Source organism: Taudactylus pleione, unplaced genomic scaffold (assembly GCF_031769625.1).
Source record: "Taudactylus pleione unplaced genomic scaffold, aTauple2 ptg001489l, whole genome shotgun sequence".
Classification (NCBI taxonomy): domain Eukaryota; kingdom Metazoa; phylum Chordata; class Amphibia; order Anura; family Myobatrachidae; genus Taudactylus; species Taudactylus pleione.
Window position 1 is genome coordinate 528875 of NW_028285887.1, and position 22182 is coordinate 551056.

General features: G+C 52.0%; 1 protein-coding gene across 1 annotated transcript; it reads right to left on the bottom strand.

Annotated features, from left to right (window-relative positions):
• Positions 1–372: 372 nt before the first annotated feature.
• PUS3 (pseudouridine synthase 3) lies at positions 373–19507 on the bottom strand. Its single transcript, XM_088463882.1, has 4 exons — positions 18499–19507; positions 17923–18431; positions 12504–12694; positions 373–1641 (listed from the first exon to the last, which is right to left on the bottom strand). The coding sequence occupies exons 1-4, from the start codon at positions 18859–18861 to the stop codon at positions 1250–1252; spliced, it is 1455 nt and encodes a 484-aa protein (XP_088320008.1). The 5' UTR covers positions 18862–19507; the 3' UTR covers positions 373–1249.
• Positions 19508–22182: the final 2675 nt, after the last annotated feature.

Genomic DNA, 22182 nt, shown 5'->3' on the forward strand with positions numbered 1-22182 from the left:
CGTCTGTACCCCACTGTCTGCTCTATAGATATCCTACACTCTTACTATATAAATACCCTGAGGAGAATGTGACATACATCCCCAGCTCCCCTCGGGCACTAACTAAGACTGGGCTTGCAGGGGGAGGAGCTAGTCACACATCAGTGCCTGCTCCCACTTAGCACACGTCTATACCCCACTGTCTTGAAGCCTCCAGTGTCCCCTAGTGGATGAAGGAGAAATTACCAGTACAATTGTCCTACCACCATCATCAATCCACCATCCAGAACCTGCTATCGCTCGCTCATGGTCACAGGACACTGAAATATTACAGCACACGTAGTCACCCCTGGTTCCACACCATTCGGCCAGCACCGCGACTACGTGTGCTCCCGCACGGCCCTACGGCCAGCACCGCGACTACGGGTGCTCCCGTGCCGCAACGCCAGCCACACAGTACACTCATTGCGCCCTCTCACAAATAAACCTGTATTTCACCAAATTTATTTAAAAGAAAAATAATTAAGAACAAATGCATTTCGTTTCAGTTATGTGACCTTACAGTCAGCTGTGTGACCTTGGTCATGTGACATTACAGTCAGCTGTGTGACCTTTGTCATGTGACCTTACAGTCAGCTGTGTGTACAGTCTTTGTCATGTGACCTTACAGTCAGCTGTGTGACCTTGGTCATGTGACCTTACAGTCAGCTGTGTGACCTTGGTCATGTGACCTTACAGTCAGCTGTGTGACCTTGGTCATGTGACCTTACAGTCAGCTGTGTGACCTTGGTCATGTGACCTTACAGTCAGCTGTGTGACCTTGGTCATGTGACCTTACAGTCAGCTGTGTGACCTTGGTCATGTGACCTTACAGTCAGCTGTGTGACCTTGGTCATGTGACCTTACAGTCAGCTGTGTGACCTTGGTCATGTGACCTTACAGTCAGCTGTGTGATCTTGGTCATGTGACCTTACAGTCAGCTGTGTGATCTTGGTCATGTGACCTTACAGTCAGCTGTGTGATCTTGGTCATGTGACCTTACAGTCAGCTGTGTGACCTTGGTCATGTGACCTTACAGTCAGCTGTGTGACCTTGGTCATGTGACCTTACAGTCAGCTGTGTGATCTTGGTCATGTGACCTTACAGTCAGCTGTGTGATCTTGGTCATGTGACCTTACAGTCAGCTGTGTGTACGGTCTCTGTATTGTCAGACTCTGCATTGTCAGACGGTTGTAGGCCGGATCTCCTCTGTCTGTGAATGGAGAATCTTCTATACACTCTTATTTTGCAGACTGAAGCGTCCTCTCTTGACATTCTGTTGGAGCGTGTCATCTCCTGCCTCTTGGCTGTGGATTTCTGGCACTGAGTGAGATGTACGGTGGGATTTAGCTCCACACCCGCTCTGAGAAACATCTTCCTTTATTAACAGTTCTGCCATTTTCTCGCAATCTTGTATTTTGCTTTCTGCATTCTGCACATCACCATCAGGGGGCGCTGCAATTCTTCCACGTCGTACATAATGCTGCACTCTCTCCTCCAATGTCTGACATAGACGTCTCTTCATCAGAGGGGTATACGTGCGTGCACTCACTCCTTCCACAAGGCCACTGCTCTGGCTGAGAATTGCTGGCTGACACAGACTCCATGAGACTGGATCCTGCCCTGTAATCAAGGACACAGACATAACGGTGTGTAAGGCAGATCCAGGGATATCACTATGATGGTGATAACGGTGCATGTACTATGCTCGTGGTGTGTAAGGCTGATCCTGGGATATCACTATAACGGTGCATGTACGGTGCTCGTGGTGTGTAAGGCTGATCCCTAGGATATCACTATAATTGTGACAATTGTGCATGTACGGTGCTCGTGGTGTGTAAGGCTGATCCTGGGATATCACTATAATGGTGACAATTGTGCATGTAAGGTGCTTGTGGTGTGTAAGGCTGACCCTGGGATATCACTATAACAAGAGATATGGTAAGAACTTACCTTTGTTATCTCTGTTTCTACGAAGTCCATAGGGTCCACAGGGTTGACCTTGGGGGTATAGCTGGATCTGGATCCACGGGCACCACGAAGTTAAAGCTTTGCTGCTCCCAGGATGCACTTGGGTCCGTCCTCCTCTATACCCCGCCCCGGCCACAGGCACCTCAGTTGGTAAGCAGCTAAGGCCGGAGGAGGAGACTAAACAGAGAGAAGGAAGACTGGAACACACAAGAAACCATACTCACAGAAATGGGAGACGGAAAACCGGTGACCAGCCACACAGCCCATTTGAAGCCAGGTGCGTCAGGGCGGGCGCCCTGTGGACCCTATGGACTTCGTAGAAACAGAGATAACAAAGGTAAGTTCTTAACATATCTCTTGTTTTCTACTTCAGGGTCCATAGGGGGTCCACAGGGTTGACCTTGGGGATGTCCCAAAGCAGTTCAACTAAGGGCGGGGACGCTCCAGTGCTGAAAGGAGTACCCGGCGCCCAAAGGATGCATCCTGAGAGGCGAAGGTGTCAAACGCATAAAACCTCAAAAACGTCTGAATTGAAGACCAAGTAGCCGCCTTACACAGCTGAACAGCGGAGGCGCCACGTCTAGCAGCCCAAGAGGGACCCACAGAACGAGTGGAATGAGCCTTAACAGAGGCTGGCACAGGTAAACCCTCCTGCGCATAAGCCTCACAAATAACTGAACGAAGCCAACGGGCTAACGTTTGCTTGTTGGCAGGCCAACCCCTCTTGTGAAAACCGAAGAGGACAAACAAAGAATCCGACTTCCTAACCGAAGCAGTCCGGTCCACATAGATTCTAAGTGCCCGGACCACATCCAAGGAAGCCTGATTAATGTGGAACTTTGAAACCACTTTGGGCAAAAACTCAGGACGCGTGCGGAGCACTGCCCTGTCCTGGTGAAAAATCAGAAAAGGAGGGCGACAGGAAAGCGCCCCCAATTCTGAAACCCTCCTGGCCGAAGCAATTGCCAGGAGAAAAATGGTCTTAAACGTCAGCCACTTGAGCTCCACCGGCTCAAGCGGCTCAAAAGGAGGACCCTGCAAGACCCTCAGTACCACCGTCAAGTCCCACGGAGCCACCGGAGGCACGAAGGGAGGCTGGATCCTGAGAACACCTTGGAAAAAGGTGTAAACATCTGGCAGTGTAGCAATCCGTCGCTGAAACCACACGGACAAAGCAGACACATGAACCTTCAGAGAGGCCAGGCGTAAGCCGAGGTCCAAACCCGATTGAAGAAATTCCAAGATTCTGGAAACCCGGAACACCTGCGGATCATAGTTTCTGGATTCACACCACTGAAAATAAGTGCGCCACACCCTGTGGTAAATCCGCGCGGAGGCAGGCTTGCGTGCCCAAAGCATGGTACCAATCACTGAACTGGAGAAACCCCTAGACCTCAAGACGGCTGTCTCAAGAGCCACACCGTCAAAGACAGCCGACCCAGATCCGGGTAAAGGCAGGGCCCCTGAGACAACAGGTCCCGACGCTGAGGAAGAAGGTACGGAGCGTCGATGGAGAGGCACCTCAGATCGGAGTACCAAGGACGTCTGGGCCACGCCGGAGCCACCAGCACGAGCGTGCCGCCGTCCTGCTTGAATTTCCGCAGAACCCGAGGAAGTAAGGATATCGGAGGAAACAGATACGCCAGGTGAAACGTCCATTTCACCGACAGAGCGTCTACCAGACAGGCGCCTGCGTCTCTTGTCCTTGACCCGTAAACGGGCAACTTGTGATTGTGACGGGAGGCCATCAAGTCCAGCTCCGGCAGCCCCCACCTGTCCACGAGTAGCTGAAACACCTCTGGGTGAAGCGACCATTCCCCGGGATGCACATCGTGACGGCTGAGGAAGTCCGCCTCCCAATTGAGGACTCCGGGAATGAAGACTGCCGAGATCGCTGGAACGTGACACTCCGCCCAAGCAAGAATGCGAGACACCTCCGACATTGCTGCCCGACTGCGAGTTCCCCCTTGGTGGTTGATGTATGCCACCGTGGTAGCGTTGTCGGACTGCACCTGAACCGCCCTTCCGTGAAGAGCGGGGCCGGACGACTGCAGGGCCCTGTACACAGCCCGCAGTTCCAGGATGTTGATGGGGAGAAGTGCTTCTTCCGCGGACCAATGACCCTGAAGCGATAATGAGCCGGTCACTGCCCCCCAACCCCGAAGACTGGCATCCGTCGTGAGCAGGACCCAGTCCGGGATCCAAAAGGGGCGCCCCTCGACCAGATGCACCGTCTGAAGCCACCAAGCCAAAGACTGCCGAACCTCCGCGGACAACACCAGCATCTGAGAGCGGATCCGGTGAGGTAACCCGTTCCATTCCGATAGAATCAGCGCCTGCAGGGGCCGGGAATGGAACTGGGCAAATTCCACCATGTCGAATGTCGACACCATGGACCCCAGAACTCTCATAGCTGAATGGACCGACAGGCGGCAACTGCTCAGGCAACTGTGTATCCGCAGCTGCAGGGAGGAGACCTTCTCTGGAGTCAGGAAAATCCGCTGCTGACGAGAATCCAGCAGGGCTCCCAAATGAACCATCCGCTGTGATGGAATCAGGGAGGACTTCTTCCAGTTTATCAACCACCCGTGTGCTTGAAGACAAGCAATGGTCAGGTGGAGATGTCGAAGAAGCACCTCCGGGGAGCTCGCCAGCAGCAGAAGATCGTCCAGGTACGGCAACAGACGTAGACCCTGACCCCGAAGGTGGGCAGCCATAACCGCCATCACCTTGGTGAACACCCTCGGAGCCGTGGAAAGGCCAAAAGGCAACGCCCGAAACTGGTAGTGATGGTTCAGGATAGCAAACCTCAGATACCGCTGATGTGCCGGTGCTATGGGCACATGGAGATAGGCGTCCTGGATATCGAGGGAGACCATATAATCCCCGGGTTCCATCGCCAGAATGATGGAACGTAACGTTTCCATCCTGAACCTGGGAACTCTGAGGTATCTGTTCAGAGACTTCAAATTCAGGATAGGGCGATGAGAACCATTGGGTTTCTGTACCAGAAACAGAGTAGAATAGTACCCCGTCCCGCGCTGAGACTGCGGAACGGGAACAATGACCCCTGCTTGTAGCAAGGATTCTATAGCTACCTGAATCTGACCAGCTTTGGTCTTGTCCAGAGAAGGACTCGTACAGAAAAACTGGTGGGGCGGCCTGAACCGAAAAGACAGGGTGTACCCCTGAGAGACTACTTCTCGAACCCAGGCATCCGTGGTGGTATTGTGCCAACACTGGGCGAATTGGAGAAGTCGGCCTCCCACTCTGGGGTCCCCCAGAGAGAGGCCCGTCCCATCAGGCAGCAGGCTTATCCTCCTGCTTGGAAGAAGGGCGTCGAGCACTCCATGCTTGCTTCTTGGGCTTGGGTGCGGCCTTGGTCGCCGAATGTCTCGGGAAGGACTGGCCCTTGGCCTTACCCTGAACCCGAAAGGACCGAAAGGCAGAGCTCCTCACTTTAGCCGGCGCAGAGGCCGAAGGGAGAAAAGCCGACTTGGACTTAGCCAAAGTATCCACTATTCTGTCCAAATCCGGACCAAATAGTAAATCACCATTAAAAGGCAAGGCCTCCAGACCCTTTTTTGAATCTGCATCAGCCCTCCAGGACCTCAGCCACAGGGAGCGCCGAGCAGATACCGCTGCAGCCGACACCCTAGAAGTGAGCAGGCTGGCATCCAAAGACGCTTCCCCAATATAGGAAGCTGCATCCCGCATCTGTCCCACTAACGCTCTCTGGATATCCGGAGCCTCATCAGGAAAGGTATCCTCCAAGGCATTGGCCCATGCCTCAATGGCTTTAGCCACCCAGGAGATAGCCATGGACGGGCGAGCCACCGCCCCGGAAAGAGAATAAATGGACTTTAAACAAGTCTCCACCTTCCTGTCCGTGGGATCCTTCAAAGAGGAGATAGACGGCAATGGCAACGTCGCGCTTTTGATCAAGCGGGTAACGTGGGAATCCACCGCCGGCGGAGTTTCCCATTTCCTGCAATGAGCTTCAGGAAAAGGATAGTTCGCCGCCAACCTCTTCTGTGGATGGAACCTCTTACTAGGTAATTGCCAGGCCGCCGCCATATGATCCGATAATTGATCAGACAGGGGGAACACAGTTGAGGTCACCTTGGCCTTTTTAAAATTAGGAAACTTCGACCTAGGAGCCGGCGCATCATCCTCAACATGTAGGATAGCCCGCACCGCCCTAACTAAGGCTGGAACATTAATGGAGGACTTAGCTTCCACTTCCTGCCCCATGACATCAGAGTCAGAGTCCTCATGGATTTCTCCATCATCTGAGGACACTTCCGAGTCCGACAACTGCGCAGCTAGTGAACTCACAACCGGACGTTTAGACACCCTTGGTGGCACATCACCTTGCAACATGGACTGAAACGCAGAGGATGAAGCCGCCAGACTCTGTACGGAGCTGGATAGAACATCCACCCAAGGCGGAGGCTGCAAAGGCACTACAGACTGACATGTCCCTGGGGAAGACTGCACATACACAGGCAGTCCCGAGTAAGGACCCACAGTCTGGGCCCCGGGGGAAGACCGCAACATTTGTGGAACCCTCGGGGAATGGGGGATGGTGGGCTGCGGTAACGCCCTAGAAGGGACCGCTGATGGGACCGATAACCGGTCCGCAATAGACGCCAGCACCTGTGAAAACATCGCCCAAGGAGGGTCCTGTGATACAGGGGGGTTGGAGGGGCCCGGTACCAGCTGGCACCGCCCGCACAGACCATCCTGAGATAAGTCCTCCCCATCAACTCCAGCAGCACAACGTCTGCAGGAAAATAGCACAGGAGCCACAGAGCGCTCAGTCTCCTCATCAGACATGATACCGTAAATCACAAGAAATAGGTATCACCAGAGGAATTACGGTTTTAACACCCGCGCACTCACCAGTATGCGACACAACAGCCCAGATATGGTACTGTGTAGCACACAACAGTATGTGACTGACCCCACAAATACGTGTTTTATATAAGTGAGGGTCTCAGAAAAACGCCCTTCCCCCACACACCTGCCGGGCCGTAGGAGAAGGAAAGGGATAGTTATAAGCTGACAGTAAGGAGAATAAGTGACAGACAGGCAGCACTAGCAATAGTCACATACAATGCAGAAAAGTTATACTCACTGCACCTTCCGCTACAATCAACCGCCCAGATTCAGTGTCTGGGAGGGCTATAGCGCTGTGTACACTGTCCTTTTGCAGGGGAGAGGTACACAGGGGGACCGGTCCACTTGATACCGCCTGGGAGTCTGCGATGTGCCAGTAAAGATGGCCGCCGGAGACCTCAGAGGAGGAGTGGCCGTAAGATAAGAGCAGCTCAGCGACGCCAGACTCCTAGTTGAAAGGCGCGCTGGGCTGAGGGGAGGAGCCGCTAGACAGGGAAGGCTGCCTCCCCTGGCTAGCAATTAACCCCCGGGTTGCCGGTCCCGCTACCAGCCTGATACCCTGGTGGTCTAGCGGACACGCGGGGTATTCCTCAATTGAGAGGGAGCCCGCCGCCGCCGCTAGCGCCTCCGGTCTGTCCCCAGAGACCGGAGGCTCCTGACTGCATTGAAGTATCCGCGGGCCGCCGCACGCGGCGACCCGCGGCTTACCTGATCCCCGTCGCGTCCGGCAGCAGTCAAGGGAGTCCCCAGAGCCCGGCTAGTACAGGCTCTGGGGTCCCGCCGCGATCCCCAGAGCTGTACTGGCGTCGCGGCGCCAGCGGGGAGAAGGAGCGGCAGCGTGGACGTCCTAAAGGACAGTCTGATGCTGCCGCTCTAACAGTGTAAAAAAAGAAGAAAAAAATAAAAAATTTCTCTTTTAAAATAAAGCTTAGGGGCTGCTCCTGCAGCCCCACTGCGACAGGGCGACCCGACTCCGGCCGGGCACCAACTAAAACTGAGGTGCCTGTGGCCGGGGCGGGGTATAGAGGAGGACGGACCCAAGTGCATCCTGGGAGCAGCAAAGCTTTAACTGCATGGTGACCGTGGATCCAGATCCAGCTATACCCCCAAGGTCAACCCTGTGGACCCCCTATGGACCCTGAAGTAGAAAATGGAGATAACGGTGCATGTACGGTTCTCGTGGTGTGTAAGGCTGATCCTGGGATATCACTATAATGGTGATAACAGTGCACGTACGGTGCTCGTGGTGTGTAAGGCTGATCCTGGGATATCACTATAATGGTGACAATGGTGCATGTACGGTGCTCGTGGTGTGTAAGGCTGATCCTGGGATATCACTATAATGGTGACAATGGTGCATGTACGGTGCTCGTGGTGTGTAAGGCTGATCCAGGGATATCACTATGATTGTGACAATGGTGCATGTACGGTGCTCATGGTGTGTAAGGATGATCCTAGGATATCACTATAATGGTGACAATGGTGCATGTACAGTGCTCATGGTGTGTAAGGCTGATCCTGGGATATCACTATAATGGGGATAATGAGGCATGTACATTGCTCGTGTGTAAAGCTGATCCTGGGATATCACTATAATGGTGACAATGGTGCATGTACGGTGCTCGTGGTGTGTAAGGCTGATCCTGGGATATCACTATAATGGTGACAATTGTGCATGTACGGTTCTCGCTGTGTGTAAGGATGATCCGGGGATATCACTATAATGGTGCATGTACGGTGCTCGTGGTGTGTAAGGAGGATCCTGGGATATCACTATAATGGTTATAACGGTGCATGTACGGTGCTCGTGGTGTGTAAGGCTGATCCAGGGATATCACTATGATTGTGACAATGGTGCATGTACGGTGCTCATGGTGTGTAAGGATGATCCTAGGATATCACTATAATGGTGACAATGGTGCATGTACAGTGCTCATGGTGTGTAAGGCTGATCCTGGGATATCACTATAATGGGGATAATGAGGCATGTACATTGCTCGTGTGTAAAGCTGATCCTGGGATATCACTATGATGGTGACAATGGTGCATGTACGGTGCTCATGGTGTGTAAGGATGATCCTAGGATATCACTATAATGGTGACAATGGTGCATGTACGGTGTCGTGGTGTGTAAGGCTGATCCTGGGATATCACTATGATGGTGACAATGGTGCATATACGGTGTCGTGGTGTGTAAGGCTGATCCTGGGATATCACTATAATGGGGATAATGAGGCATGTACATTGCTCGTGTGTAAAGCTGATCCTGGGATATCACTATGATGGTGACAATGGTGCATGTACGGTGCTCATGGTGTGTAAGGATGATCCTAGGATATCACTACAATGGTGACAATGGTGCATGTACGGTGTCGTGGTGTGTAAGGCTGATCCTGGGATATCACTATGATGGTGACAATGGTGCATGTACGGTGTCGTGGTGTGTAAGGCTGAACCTGAGATATCACTATAATGGTGACAATGGTGCATGTACTATGCTCATGGTGTGTAAGGCTGATCCTGGGATACCACTATAATGGTGACAATGGTGCATGTACGGTGTCGTGGTGTGTAAGGCTGATCCTGGGATATCACTATGATGGTGACAATGGTGCATGTACGGTGCTCGTGGTGTGTAAGGATGATTCTAGGATATCACTATAATGGGGACAATGGTGCATGTACAGTGCGCGTGGTGTGTAAGGCTGATCCTGGGATATCACTATGATGGTGACAATGGTGCATGTACGGTGCTCGTGGTGTGTAAGGCTGATCCTGGGATACCACTATAATGGTGACAATGGTGCATGTATGGTGCTCGTGGTGTGTAAGGATGATCCTAGGATATCACTATAATGGTGACAATGGTGCTCATGGTGTGTAAGGATGATCCTAGGATATCACTACAATGGTGCATGTACGGTGCTCGTGGTGTGTAAGGATGATCCTAGGATATCACTACAGTGGAGCATGTACGGTGCTCATGGTGTGTAAGGATGATCCTAGGATATCACTATAATGGTGACAATGGTGCATGTACGGTGCTCATGGTGTGTAAGGCTGATCCTGGGATATCACTATAATGGTGACAATGGTGCATGTACGGTGCTCGTGGTGTGTAAGGCTGATCCTGGGATATCACTATAATGGTGACAATGGTGCATGTACGGTGCTCGTGGTGTGTAAGGCTGATCCTGGGATATCACTATAATGATGATAACGGTGCTCGTGGTGTGTAAGGATGATCCTAGGATATCACTATAATGGTGACAATGGTGCTCATGGTGTGTAAGGATGATCCTAGGATATCACTACAATGGTGCATGTACGGTGCTCGTGGTGTGTAAGGATGATCCTAGGATATCACTACAATGGTGCATGTACGGTGCACATGGTGTGTAAGGATGATCCTGGGATATCACTATAATGGTGCATGTACGGTGCTCATGGTGTGTAAGGCTGATCCTGGGATATCACTATAATGGTGATAACGGTGCTCGTGGTGTGTAAGGCTGATCCTGGGATATCACTACAATGGTGACAATGGTGCATGTATGGTGCTCGTGGTGTGTAAGGATGATCCTAGGATATCACTATAATGGTGACAATGGTGCATGTACGGTGCTCGTGGTGTGTAAGGATGATCCTAGGATATCACTATAATGGTGACAATGGTGCATGTACGCTGCTCGTGGTGTGTAAGGATGATCCTGGGATATCACTATAATGGTGACAATGGTGCATGTACGGTGCTCGTGGTGTGTAAGGATGATCCTAGGATATCACTATAATGGTGACAATGGTGAATGTACGGTGCTCGTGGTGTGTAAGGATGATCGTAGGATATCACTACAATGGTGACAATGGTGCATGTACGGTGTCGTGGTGTGTAAGGCTGATCCTGGGATATCACTATGATGGTGACAATGGTGCATGTACGGTGCTCATGGTGTGTAAGGCTGATCCTAGGATATCACTATAATGGTGACAATGGTGCATGTACGGTGCTCGTGGTGTGTAAGGCTGATCCTGGGATATCACTATAATGGTGACAATGGTGTATGTACGGTGCTCGTGGTGTGTAAGGCTGATCCTGAGATATCACTATAATGGTGACAATGGTGCATGTACGGTGCGCGTGGTGTGTAAGGCTGATCCTGGGATATCACTACAATGGTGACAATGGTGCATGTATGGTGCTCGTGGTGTGTAAGGATGATCCTAGGATATCACTATAATGGTGACAATGGTGCATGTACGGTGCTCGTGGTGTGTAAGGATGATCCTAGGATATCACAACAATGGTGACAATGGTGTATGTACGGTGCTCGTGGTGTGTAAGGATGATCCTAGGATATCACTACAATGGTGACAATGGTGCATGTACGGTGCTAGTGGTGTGTAAGGCTGATCCTGGGATATCACTATAATGGTGACCATGGTGCATGTACGGTGCTCGTGGTGTGTAAGGCTGATCCAGGGATATCACTATAATGGTGACAATGGTGCATGTACGGTGCTCGTGTTGTGTAAGGCTGATCCTGGGATGTCACTATAATGGTGCATGTACGGTGCTCATGGTGTGTAAGGATGATCCTAGGATATCACTATAATGGTGACAATGGTGCATGTACGGTGCTCGTGGTGTGTAAGCCTGATCCTGGGATATCACTATAATGGTGCATGTACAGTGCTCGTGGTGTGTAAGGCTGATCCTGGGATATCACTATAATGGTGACCATGGTGCATGTACGGTGCTAGTGGTGTGTAAGGCTGATCCAGGGATATCACTATAATGGTGACAATGGTGCATGTACGGTGCTCGTGTTGTGTACGGCTGATCCTGGGATATCACTATAATGGTGATAACGGTGCTCGTGGTGTGTAAGGCCGATCCTGGGATATCACTATAATGGTGACCATGGTGCATGTACGGTGCTCATGGTGTGTAAGGCTGATCCTGGGATATCACTATAATGGTGATAACGGTGCTCGTGGTGTGTAAGGCTGATCCTGGGATATCACGATAATGGTGGCCATGGTGCATGTACGGTGCTCGTGGTGTGTAAGGATGATCCTAGGATATCACTATAATGGTGACAATGGTGATAACGGTGCTCGTGGTGTGTAAGCGTGATCCTGGGATATCACTATAATGGTGACAATGGTGCATGTATGGTGCTCATGGTGTGTAAGGATGATCCTAGGATATCACTATAATGGTGATAACTTACTCTCTAATATCTGGCTACAAGATGGAGTGGTCATCGTAGACGCCTAACCCATCCATATGCCAGACCATATTCTTGTTCCCAAAAGTTATCCTTTAGCACCAATTTGTAGAACACTCCTAATTTCCTCCAATACAATCGGTGGATTTGTACCCAGCGTCAGTGATGTCAAAGTGGCGGAAATGACCGTGGTCTCAGCTCGTTCACCTGTATGAGAACTCTAAATAATGTATTTTCCATCACTGAAAAGCTGTGTGTAAGGGTTGTGACCCTTCCATATTAATATACAAATTAGGGCTCAGCCCAATGTCTTGTAAAGGTTTGCGCATTTCACTTTGAAAATCTGTATGTGTTGCGCCATAGTACTGTGTGTGTCATTACCAGGACTAATGGTGACAAGCACGGAGTCCAGACAGTGTAACGCCATACGGATAATCTGGGCCTTTACTGCCTCCTGAGTCCACAAGCGCTGCAGGTGCGATACCGTAACGGTCTGGAAATCCTTTTCTGCGATCCACTGGATACCATCAAACTGACAGTCATATAACACCAGGGGAAATTCCACCGCCATACTGTGGGGCAATATACATTACAGATCAGTCATAGAGCATCAGACAGAGCCCACCGCCATACTGTGGGGCAATATACATTACATATCAGTCATAGAGCATCAGACAGACCCCACCGCCATACTATGGGGTGCTATACATTACATATCAGTCATAGAGCATCAGACAGACCCCACCGCCATACTATGGGGTGTTATTATATATTACATATCAGTCATAGAGCATCAGACAGACCCCACCACCATACTATGGGGTGTTATTATACATTACATATCAGTCAGACCCCATCGCCATACTATGGGGTGTTATTATACATTACATATCAGTCAGACCCCACCGCCATACTATGGGGTGTTATACATTACAGATCAGTCATAGAGCATCAGACAGACCCCACCGCCATACTATGGGGTATTAGACATTACATATCAGTCATAGAGCATCAGACAGACCCCACCGCCATACTATGGGGTATTATACATTACATATCAGTCATAGAGCATCAGACAGACCCCACCGCCATACTATGGGGTGTTATTATACATTACATATCAGTCATAGAGCATCAGACAGACCCCCACCGCCATACTATGGGGTATTATACATTTCAGATCAGTCATAGAACATCAGACAGACCCCACCGCCATACTATGGGGTATTATTATACACTACATATCAGTCAGAGCATCAGACAGATCCCGCCGCCATATTATGGGGGGTATTATACATTACATATCAGTCAAAGCATCAGACAGACCCCACCGCCATACTATGGGGGGTATTATACATTACATATCAGTCATAGAGCATCAGACAGACCCCACCGCCATACTATGGTGTGTTATTATAAATTACATATCAGACATAGAGCATCAGACAGATCCCACCGCCATACTATGGGGTATTATACATTACATATCAGACAGACCCCACCGCCATACTATGGGGTATTATACATTACATATCAGTCAGACCCTACCGCCATACTATGGGGTATTATACATTACATATCAGTGAGACCCCACCGCCATACTATGGGGTATTATACATTACATATCAGTCATAGAGCATCAGACAGACCCCACCGCCATACTATGGGGTATTATACATTACATATCAGTCATAGAGCATCAGACAGATCCCACTGTCAGACTATGGGGTATTATACAACACAGATCAGTCATAGAGCATCAGACAGACCCCACCACCATACTATGGGGTATTATACATTACATATCAGTCATAGAGCATTAGACAGATCCCACCGCCATACTATGGGGTATTATACAACACAGATCAGTCATAGAGCATCAGACAGACCCCACCACCATACTATGGGGTATTATACATTACATATCAGTCATAGAGCATTAGACAGACCCCACCGCCATACTATGGGGTATTATACATTACATATCAGTCAGGGAGCATCAGACAGACCCCACCGCCATACTATGGGGTATTATACATTACATATCAGTCAGGGAGCATCAGACAGACCCCACCGTCATACTATGGGGTATTATACATTACATATCAGTCATAGAACATCAGACAGACCCCACCGCCATACTATGGGGTATTATACATTACATATCAGTCATAGAGCATCAGACAGACCCCACCGCCATACTATGGGGTATTATACATTACATATCAGTCAGACCCCACCGCCATACTATGGGGTATTATACATTACATATCAGTCATAGAGCATCAGACAGATCCCACCGCCATACTATGGGGTATTATACATTACAGATCAGTCATAGAGCATCAGACAGACCCCACCGCCATACTATGGGGTATTATACATTAGATATCAGTCATAGAGCATCAGACAGACCCCACCGCCATACTATGGGGTATTATACATTACATATCAGACACATCCCACCGCCATACTATAGGGTATTATACATTACATATCAGTCAGACCCCACCGCCATACTATGGGGTATTATACATTACATATCAGTGAGACCCCACCGCCATACTATGGGGTATTATACATTACATATCAGTCATAGAGCATCAGACAGATCCCACTGTCAGACTATGGGGTATTATACATTACAATATCAGTCATAGAGCATCAGGCAGACCGCACCGCCATACTATGGGGTATTATACATTACATATCAGTCATAGAGCATCAGACAGACCGCACCGCCATACTATGGTGTGTTATTATACATTACAGATCAGTCAGAGCATCAGACAGACCCCACCGCTATACTATGGGGTATTATTATACATTACATATCAGTCATAGAGCATCAGACAGATCCCAGCGCCATACTATGGGGTATTATTATACATTACATATCAGTCATAGAGCATCAGACAGATCCCAGCGCCATACTATGGGGTATTATACATTACATATCAGTCATAGAGCATCAGACAGATCCCACCGCCATACTATGGGGTATTATACATTACATATAAGTCATAGAGCATCAGACAGATTCCACCGCCATACTATGGGGTATTATACATTACAGATCAGTCATAGAGCATCAGACAGACCCCACCGCCATACTATGGGGTATTATACATTACATATCAGTCATAGAGCATCAGACAGACCCCACCGCCATACTATGGGGTATTATACATTACATATCAGACACATCCCACCGCCATACTATAGGGTATTATACATTACATATCAGTCAGACCCCACCGCCATACTATGGGGTATTATACATTACATATCAGTGAGACCCCACCGCCATACTATGGGGTATTATACATTACATATCAGTCATAGAGCATCAGACAGATCCCACTGTCAGACTATGGGGTATTATACATTACAATATCAGTCATAGAGCATCAGGCAGACCGCACCGCCATACTATGGGGTATTATACATTACATATCAGTCATAGAGCATCAGACAGACCGCACCGCCATACTATGGGGTATTATACATTACAGATCAGTCATAGAGCATCAGACAGACCCCACCGCCATACTATGGTGTGTTATTATACATTACATATCAGTCATAGAGCATCAGACAGATCCCAGCGCCATACTATGGGGTATTATTATACATTACATATCAGTCATAGAGCATCAGACAGATCCCAGCGCCATACTATGGGGTATTATACATTACATATCAGTCATAGAGCATCAGACAGATCCCACCGCCATACTATGGGGTATTATACATTACATATAAGTCATAGAGCATCAGACAGATTCCACCGCCATACTATGGGGTATTATACATTACAGATCAGTCATAGAGCATCAGACAGACCCCACCGCCATACTATGGGGTATTATACATTACATATCAGTCATAGAGCATCAGACAGACCCCACCGCCATACTATGGGGTATTATACAACACAGATCAGTCATAGAGCATCAGACAGACCCCACCACCATACTATGGGGTATTATACATTTCATATCAGTCATAGAGCATTAGACAGACCCCACCGCCATACTATGGGGTATTATACATTACATATCAGTCAGGGAGCATCAGACAGACCCCACCGCCATACTATGGGGTATTATACATTACATATCAGTCATAGAGCATTAGACAGACCCCACCGTCATACTATGGGGTATTATACATTACATATCAGTCATAGAGCATCAGACAGACCCCACCGCCATACTATGGGGTATTATACATTACATATCAGTCAGGGAGCATCAGACAGACCCCACCGCCATACTATGGGGTATTATACATTACATATCAGTCATAGAGCATTAGACAGACCCCACCGTCATACTATGGGGTATTATACATTACATATCAGTCATAGAGCATCAGACAGACCCCACCGCCATACTATGGGGTATTATACATTACATATCAGTCAGGGAGCATCAGACAGACCCCACCGTCATACTATGGGGTATTATACATTACATATCAGTCAGGGAGCATCAGACAGACCCCACCGCCATACTATGGGGTATTATACATTACATATCAGTCATAGAGCATCAGACAGATTCCACCGCCATACTATGGGGTATTATACATTACAGATCAGTCATAGAGCATCAGACAGACCCCACCGCCATACTATGGGGTATTATACATTACATATCAGTCATAGAGCATCAGACAGACCCCACCGCCATACTATGGGGTATTATACAACACATATCAGTCATAGAGCATCAGACAGACCCCACCGCCATACTATGGGGTATTATACAACACAGATCAGTCATAGAGCATCAGACAGACCCCACCACCATACTATGGGGTATTATACATTACATATCAGTCAGGGAGCATCAGACAGACCCCACCGCCATACTATGGGGTATTATACATTACATATCAGTCAGGGAGCATCAGACAGACCCCACCGTCATACTATGGGGTGTAATTATACATTACAGATCAGTCAGGGAGCATCAGACAGACCCCACCGTCATACTATGGGGTATTATACATTACATATCAGTCAGGGAGCATCAGACAGACCCCACTGCCATACTATGGGGTATTATACATTACATATCAGTCAGGGAGCATCAGACAGACCCCACCGCCATACTATGGGGTATTATACATTACATATCAGTCAGGGAGCATCAGACAGACCCCACCGTCATACTATGGGGTATTATACATTACATATCAGTCAGGGAGCATCAGACAGACCCCACCGTCATACTATGGGGTGTAATTATACATTACATATCAGTCATAGAGCATCAGACAGACCCCACCGCCATACTATGGGGTATTATACATTACAGATCAGTCAGGGAGCATCAGACAGACCCCACCGTCATACTATGGGGTATTATACATTACATATCAGTCAGGGAGCATCAGACAGACCCCACCGTCATACTATGGGGTATTATACATTACATATCAGTCAGGGAGCATCAGACAGAACCCACCGTCATACTATGGGGTATTATACATTACATATCAGTCAGGGAGCATCAGACAGACCCCACCGTCATACTATGGGGTATTATACATTACATATCAGTCATAGAGCATCAGACAAACCCCACCGCCATACTATGGGGTATTATACATTACATATCAGTCATAGAGCATCAGACAAACCCCACCGCCATACTATGGGGTATTATACATTACATATCAGTCATAGAGCATCAGACAAACCCCACCGCCATACTATGTTTTTTTAAATGATATCAGTGATCCCCTGAACATACTATAAGCCCACAGACCACACATTGACCCATCTCACTTGTATTGAGGTTTGCAGGGATTTTTCTCCACGTCCAGAAGTTCTCTAATGACCTCAGGCTCCTCCTTCTCCTGACCAATCAGAAAGAGGACTCCCATAATGCACCTAACCTGGTGGTAGAGAAATGCCAGGCCCGTGATCTGTAGGTGGTAGAGCTGGAATGCTCCTCCGCCCCCTGGAAGTTCCGGGACTGGCTCCACCTTAGCAGAGAGCACGGTACGGACAAAGGTCACCACGCCATTGGCAACATCCATCTTGCAGAGGTTGCGGAAATCATGAGTCCCCTCGAGCAGCCGCGCAGCACGGTCCATCGCATCCACATCCAGCTGAGCGCGGGGAAAAAGGTACCTGTAGGTGCGGGAACGGCAACTGAAACGTGCGCTGAATGAAGAAGGTACAACAGCCCAGCTTAGCACCCGGATATCAGACGGCAGCACACGGTTCAGCATCTGGGTGTATCTGAGCTCTGGCTTCCCCGCTGCAGCTGTCCGGAGGTCCAGAGAGATGACCTGGAAATAGGGGCACGGTGTCAGTGTGTTAGAAGAGAGGGTTCCCCCTACGCCCCGCCACACTCACCTGGCCCAGCGCACTGACCCCCCGGTCCGTCCGGCCACAGCGGTGATAGTTTGACGTCTGTCGGTTCTCCAGCAGCCGAGTCTTGGTGAGGGCCTGGAAGACCACCTCTTCCACTGTGTTAGCTGTGTTCTCCTGGCTGGCGAAGCCATGGTAGTTCCAGCCAAGGTAGGCAAGGCGCAGGGCCACGTGCTTCTTGGGGTGCCCAGAGAAATCAAAGGGGCGCTGAGGGCGCTGTTTAACTGGGCGTTTCCTGCTGGTGTCACCCTGAGATGTCACCCTCGTCAGGGTTCCCAGGCGCAAAACCTCCGCCTCCAGCTCCTGAACCCTCTGGCGCAGGCGGGTCACCTCCGACTCCTCAGACATAGTGGGTGTACGGATTATGGGCTCAACAGGGCCTCTCACCCGGGGCCACCCCCTTCTCACAGGGACCCTCTATTACCCGGGAACACCCCCCTTTCTCTCAGGGACCTCTCACCCGGGGACACCCCCCTTCTCACAGGGACCTCTCACCCGGGTACACCCCCCCTTCTCACAGGGACCTCTCACCCGGGGACACCCCCCCTTCTCACAGGGACCTCTCACCGGGGACACCCCCTTCTCACAGGGACCCTCTCACCGGGGACACCCCCTTCTCACAGGGACCCTCTCACCCGGGGACACCCCTTCTCACAGGGACCTCTCACCCGGGGACACCCCTTCTCACAGGGACCTCTCACCCAAGGACACCCCTTCTCACAGGGACCTCTCACCCAAGGACACCCCTTCTCACAGGGACCTCTCACCCAAGGACACCCCTTCTCACAGGGACCTCTCACCCAAGGACACCCCTTCTCACAGGGACCTCTCACCCGGGGACACCCCCTTCTCACAGGGACCTCTCACCCGGGGACACCCCTTCTCACAGGGACCTCTCACCCGGGGACACCCTTCTCACAGGGACCTCTCACCCGGGGACACCCCTTCTCACAGGGACCTCTCACCCGGGGACACCCCTTCTCACAGGGACCTCTCACCCGGGGACACCCCTTCTCACAGGGACCTCTCACCCGGGGACACCCCTTCTCACAGGGACCTCTCACCCGGGGACACCCCTTCTCACAGGGACCTCTCACCCGGGGACACCCCTTCTCACAGGGACCTCTCACCCGGGGACACCCCTTCTCACAGGGACCTCTCACCCGGGGACACCCCTTCTCACAGGGACCTCTCACCCGGGGACACCCCTTCTCACAGGGACCTCTCACCCGGGGACACCCCTTCTCACAGGGACCTCTCACCCGGGGACACCCCTTCTCACAGGGACCTCTCACCCGGGGACACCCCTTCTCACAGGGACCTCTCACCCGGGGACACCCCTTCTCACAGGGACCTCTCACCCGGGGACACCCCTTCTCACAGGGACCTCTCACCCAAGGACACCCTTCTCACAGGGACCTCTCACCCGGGGACACCCCTTCTCACAGGGACCTCTCACCCGGGGACACCCCTTCTCACAGGGACCTCTCACCCGGGGACACCCCTTCTCACAGGGACCTCTCACCCGGGGACACCCCTTCTCACAGGGACCTCTCACCCGGGGACACCCCTTCTCACAGGGACCTCTCACCCGGGGACACCCCTTCTCACAGGGACCTCTCACCCGGGGACACCCCTTCTCACAGGGACCTCTCACCCGGGGACACCCCTTCTCACAGGGACCTCTCACCCGGGGACACCCCTTCTCACAGGGACCTCTCACCCGGGGACACCCCTTCTCACAGGGACCTCTCACCCGGGGACACCCCTTCTCACAGGGACCTCTCACCCGGGGACACCCCTTCTCACAGGGACCTCTCACCCGGGGACACCCCTTCTCACAGGGACCTCTCACCCGGGGACACCCCTTCTCACAGGGACCTCTCACCCGGGGACACCCCTTCTCACAGGGACCTCTCACCCGGGGACACCTCCCTTCTCACAGGGACCTCTCACCCGGGGACACCTCCCTTCTCACAGGGACCTCTCACCCGGGGACACCTCCCTTCTCTCAGGGACCTCTCACCCGGGGACACCCTTCTCACAGGGACCTCTCACCCGGGGACACCCCTTCTCACAGGGACCTCTCACCCGGGGACACCCTTCTCATAGGGACCTCTCACCCGGGGACACCCCCCTTCTCTCAGGGACCTCTCACCCGGGGACACCCCCCTTCTCTCAGGGACCTCTCACCCGGGGACACCCTCCCTTCTCTCAGGGACCTCTCACCCGGGGACACCCCCTCCTCACAGGGACCTCTCACCCGGGGACACCCCCTCCTCACAGGGACCTCTCACCCGGGGACACCCCCCTTCTCACAGGGACCTCTCACCCGGGGACACCCCCCTTCTCACAGGGACCTCTCACCCGGGGACACCCCCCTTCTCACAGGGACCTCTCACCCGGGGACACCCCCCTTCTCACAGGGACCTCTCACCCGGGGACACCCCCCTTCTCACAGGGACCTCTCACCCGGGGACACCCCCCTTCTCACAGGGACCTCTCACCCGGGGACACCCACCCTTCTCTCAGGGACCGCTCACCCGGGGACACCCCCTCCTCACAGGGACCTCTCACCCGGGGACACCCCCTCCTCACAGGGACCTCTCACCCGGGGACACCCCTTCTCACAGGGACCTCTCACCCGGGGACACCCCTTCTCACAGGGACCTCTCACCCGGGGACACCCCTTCTCACAGGGACCTCTCACCCGGGGACACCCACCCTTCTCTCAGGGACCGCTCACCCAGTGACACCCCTTCTCACAGGGACCTCTCACCCGGTGACACCCCTTCTCACAGGGACCTCTCACCCGGGGACACCCACCCTTCTCTCAGGGACCGCTCACCCGGGGACACCCACCCTTCTCTCAGGGACCGCTCACCCGGGGACACCCCCTCCTCACAGGGACCTCTCACCCGGGGACACCCCTTCTCACAGGGACCTCTCACCCGGGGACACCCCTTCTCACAGGGACCTCTCACCCGGGGACACCCCTTCTCACAGGGACCTCTCACCCGGGGACACCCCTTCTCACAGGGACCTCTCACCCAAGGACACCCTTCTCACAGGGACCTCTCACCCGGGGACACCCCTTCTCACAGGGACCTCTCACCCGGGGACACCCCTTCTCACAGGGACCTCTCACCCGGGGACACCCCTTCTCACAGGGACCTCTCACCCGGGGACACCCCTTCTCACAGGGACCTCTCACCCGGGGACACCCCTTCTCACAGGGACCTCTCACCCGGGGACACCCCTTCTCACAGGGACCTCTCACCCGGGGACACCCCTTCTCACAGGGACCTCTCACCCGGGGACACCCCTTCTCACAGGGACCTCTCACCCGGGGACACCCCTTCTCACAGGGACCTCTCACCCGGGGACACCCCTTCTCACAGGGACCTCTCACCCGGGGACACCCCTTCTCACAGGGACCTCTCACCCGGGGACACCCCTTCTCACAGGGACCTCTCACCCGGGGACACCCCTTCTCACAGGGACCTCTCACCCGGGGACACCCCTTCTCACAGGGACCTCTCACCCGGGGACACCCCTTCTCACAGGGACCTCTCACCCGGGGACACCCCTTCTCACAGGGACCTCTCACCCGGGGACACCCCTTCTCACAGGGACCTCTCACCCGGGGACACCCCTTCTCACAGGGAC

Excerpts from the sequence above, each read along its gene's own strand:
- PUS3 (XM_088463882.1), bottom strand. The coding sequence starts at position 18,861 with ATGTCTGAGGAGTCGGAGGTGACCCGCCTGCGCCAGAGGGTTCAGGAG. Across the intron at positions 18,432-18,498 it reads GGGTCAGTGCGCTGGGCCAG|GTCATCTCTCTGGACCTCCG; the intron begins GTGAGTGTGGCG and ends CCCTATTTCCAG. Across the intron at positions 1,642-12,503 it reads GCTTGTCACCATTAGTCCTG|GGCAGGATCCAGTCTCATGG; the intron begins GTAATGACACAC and ends CCTTGATTACAG.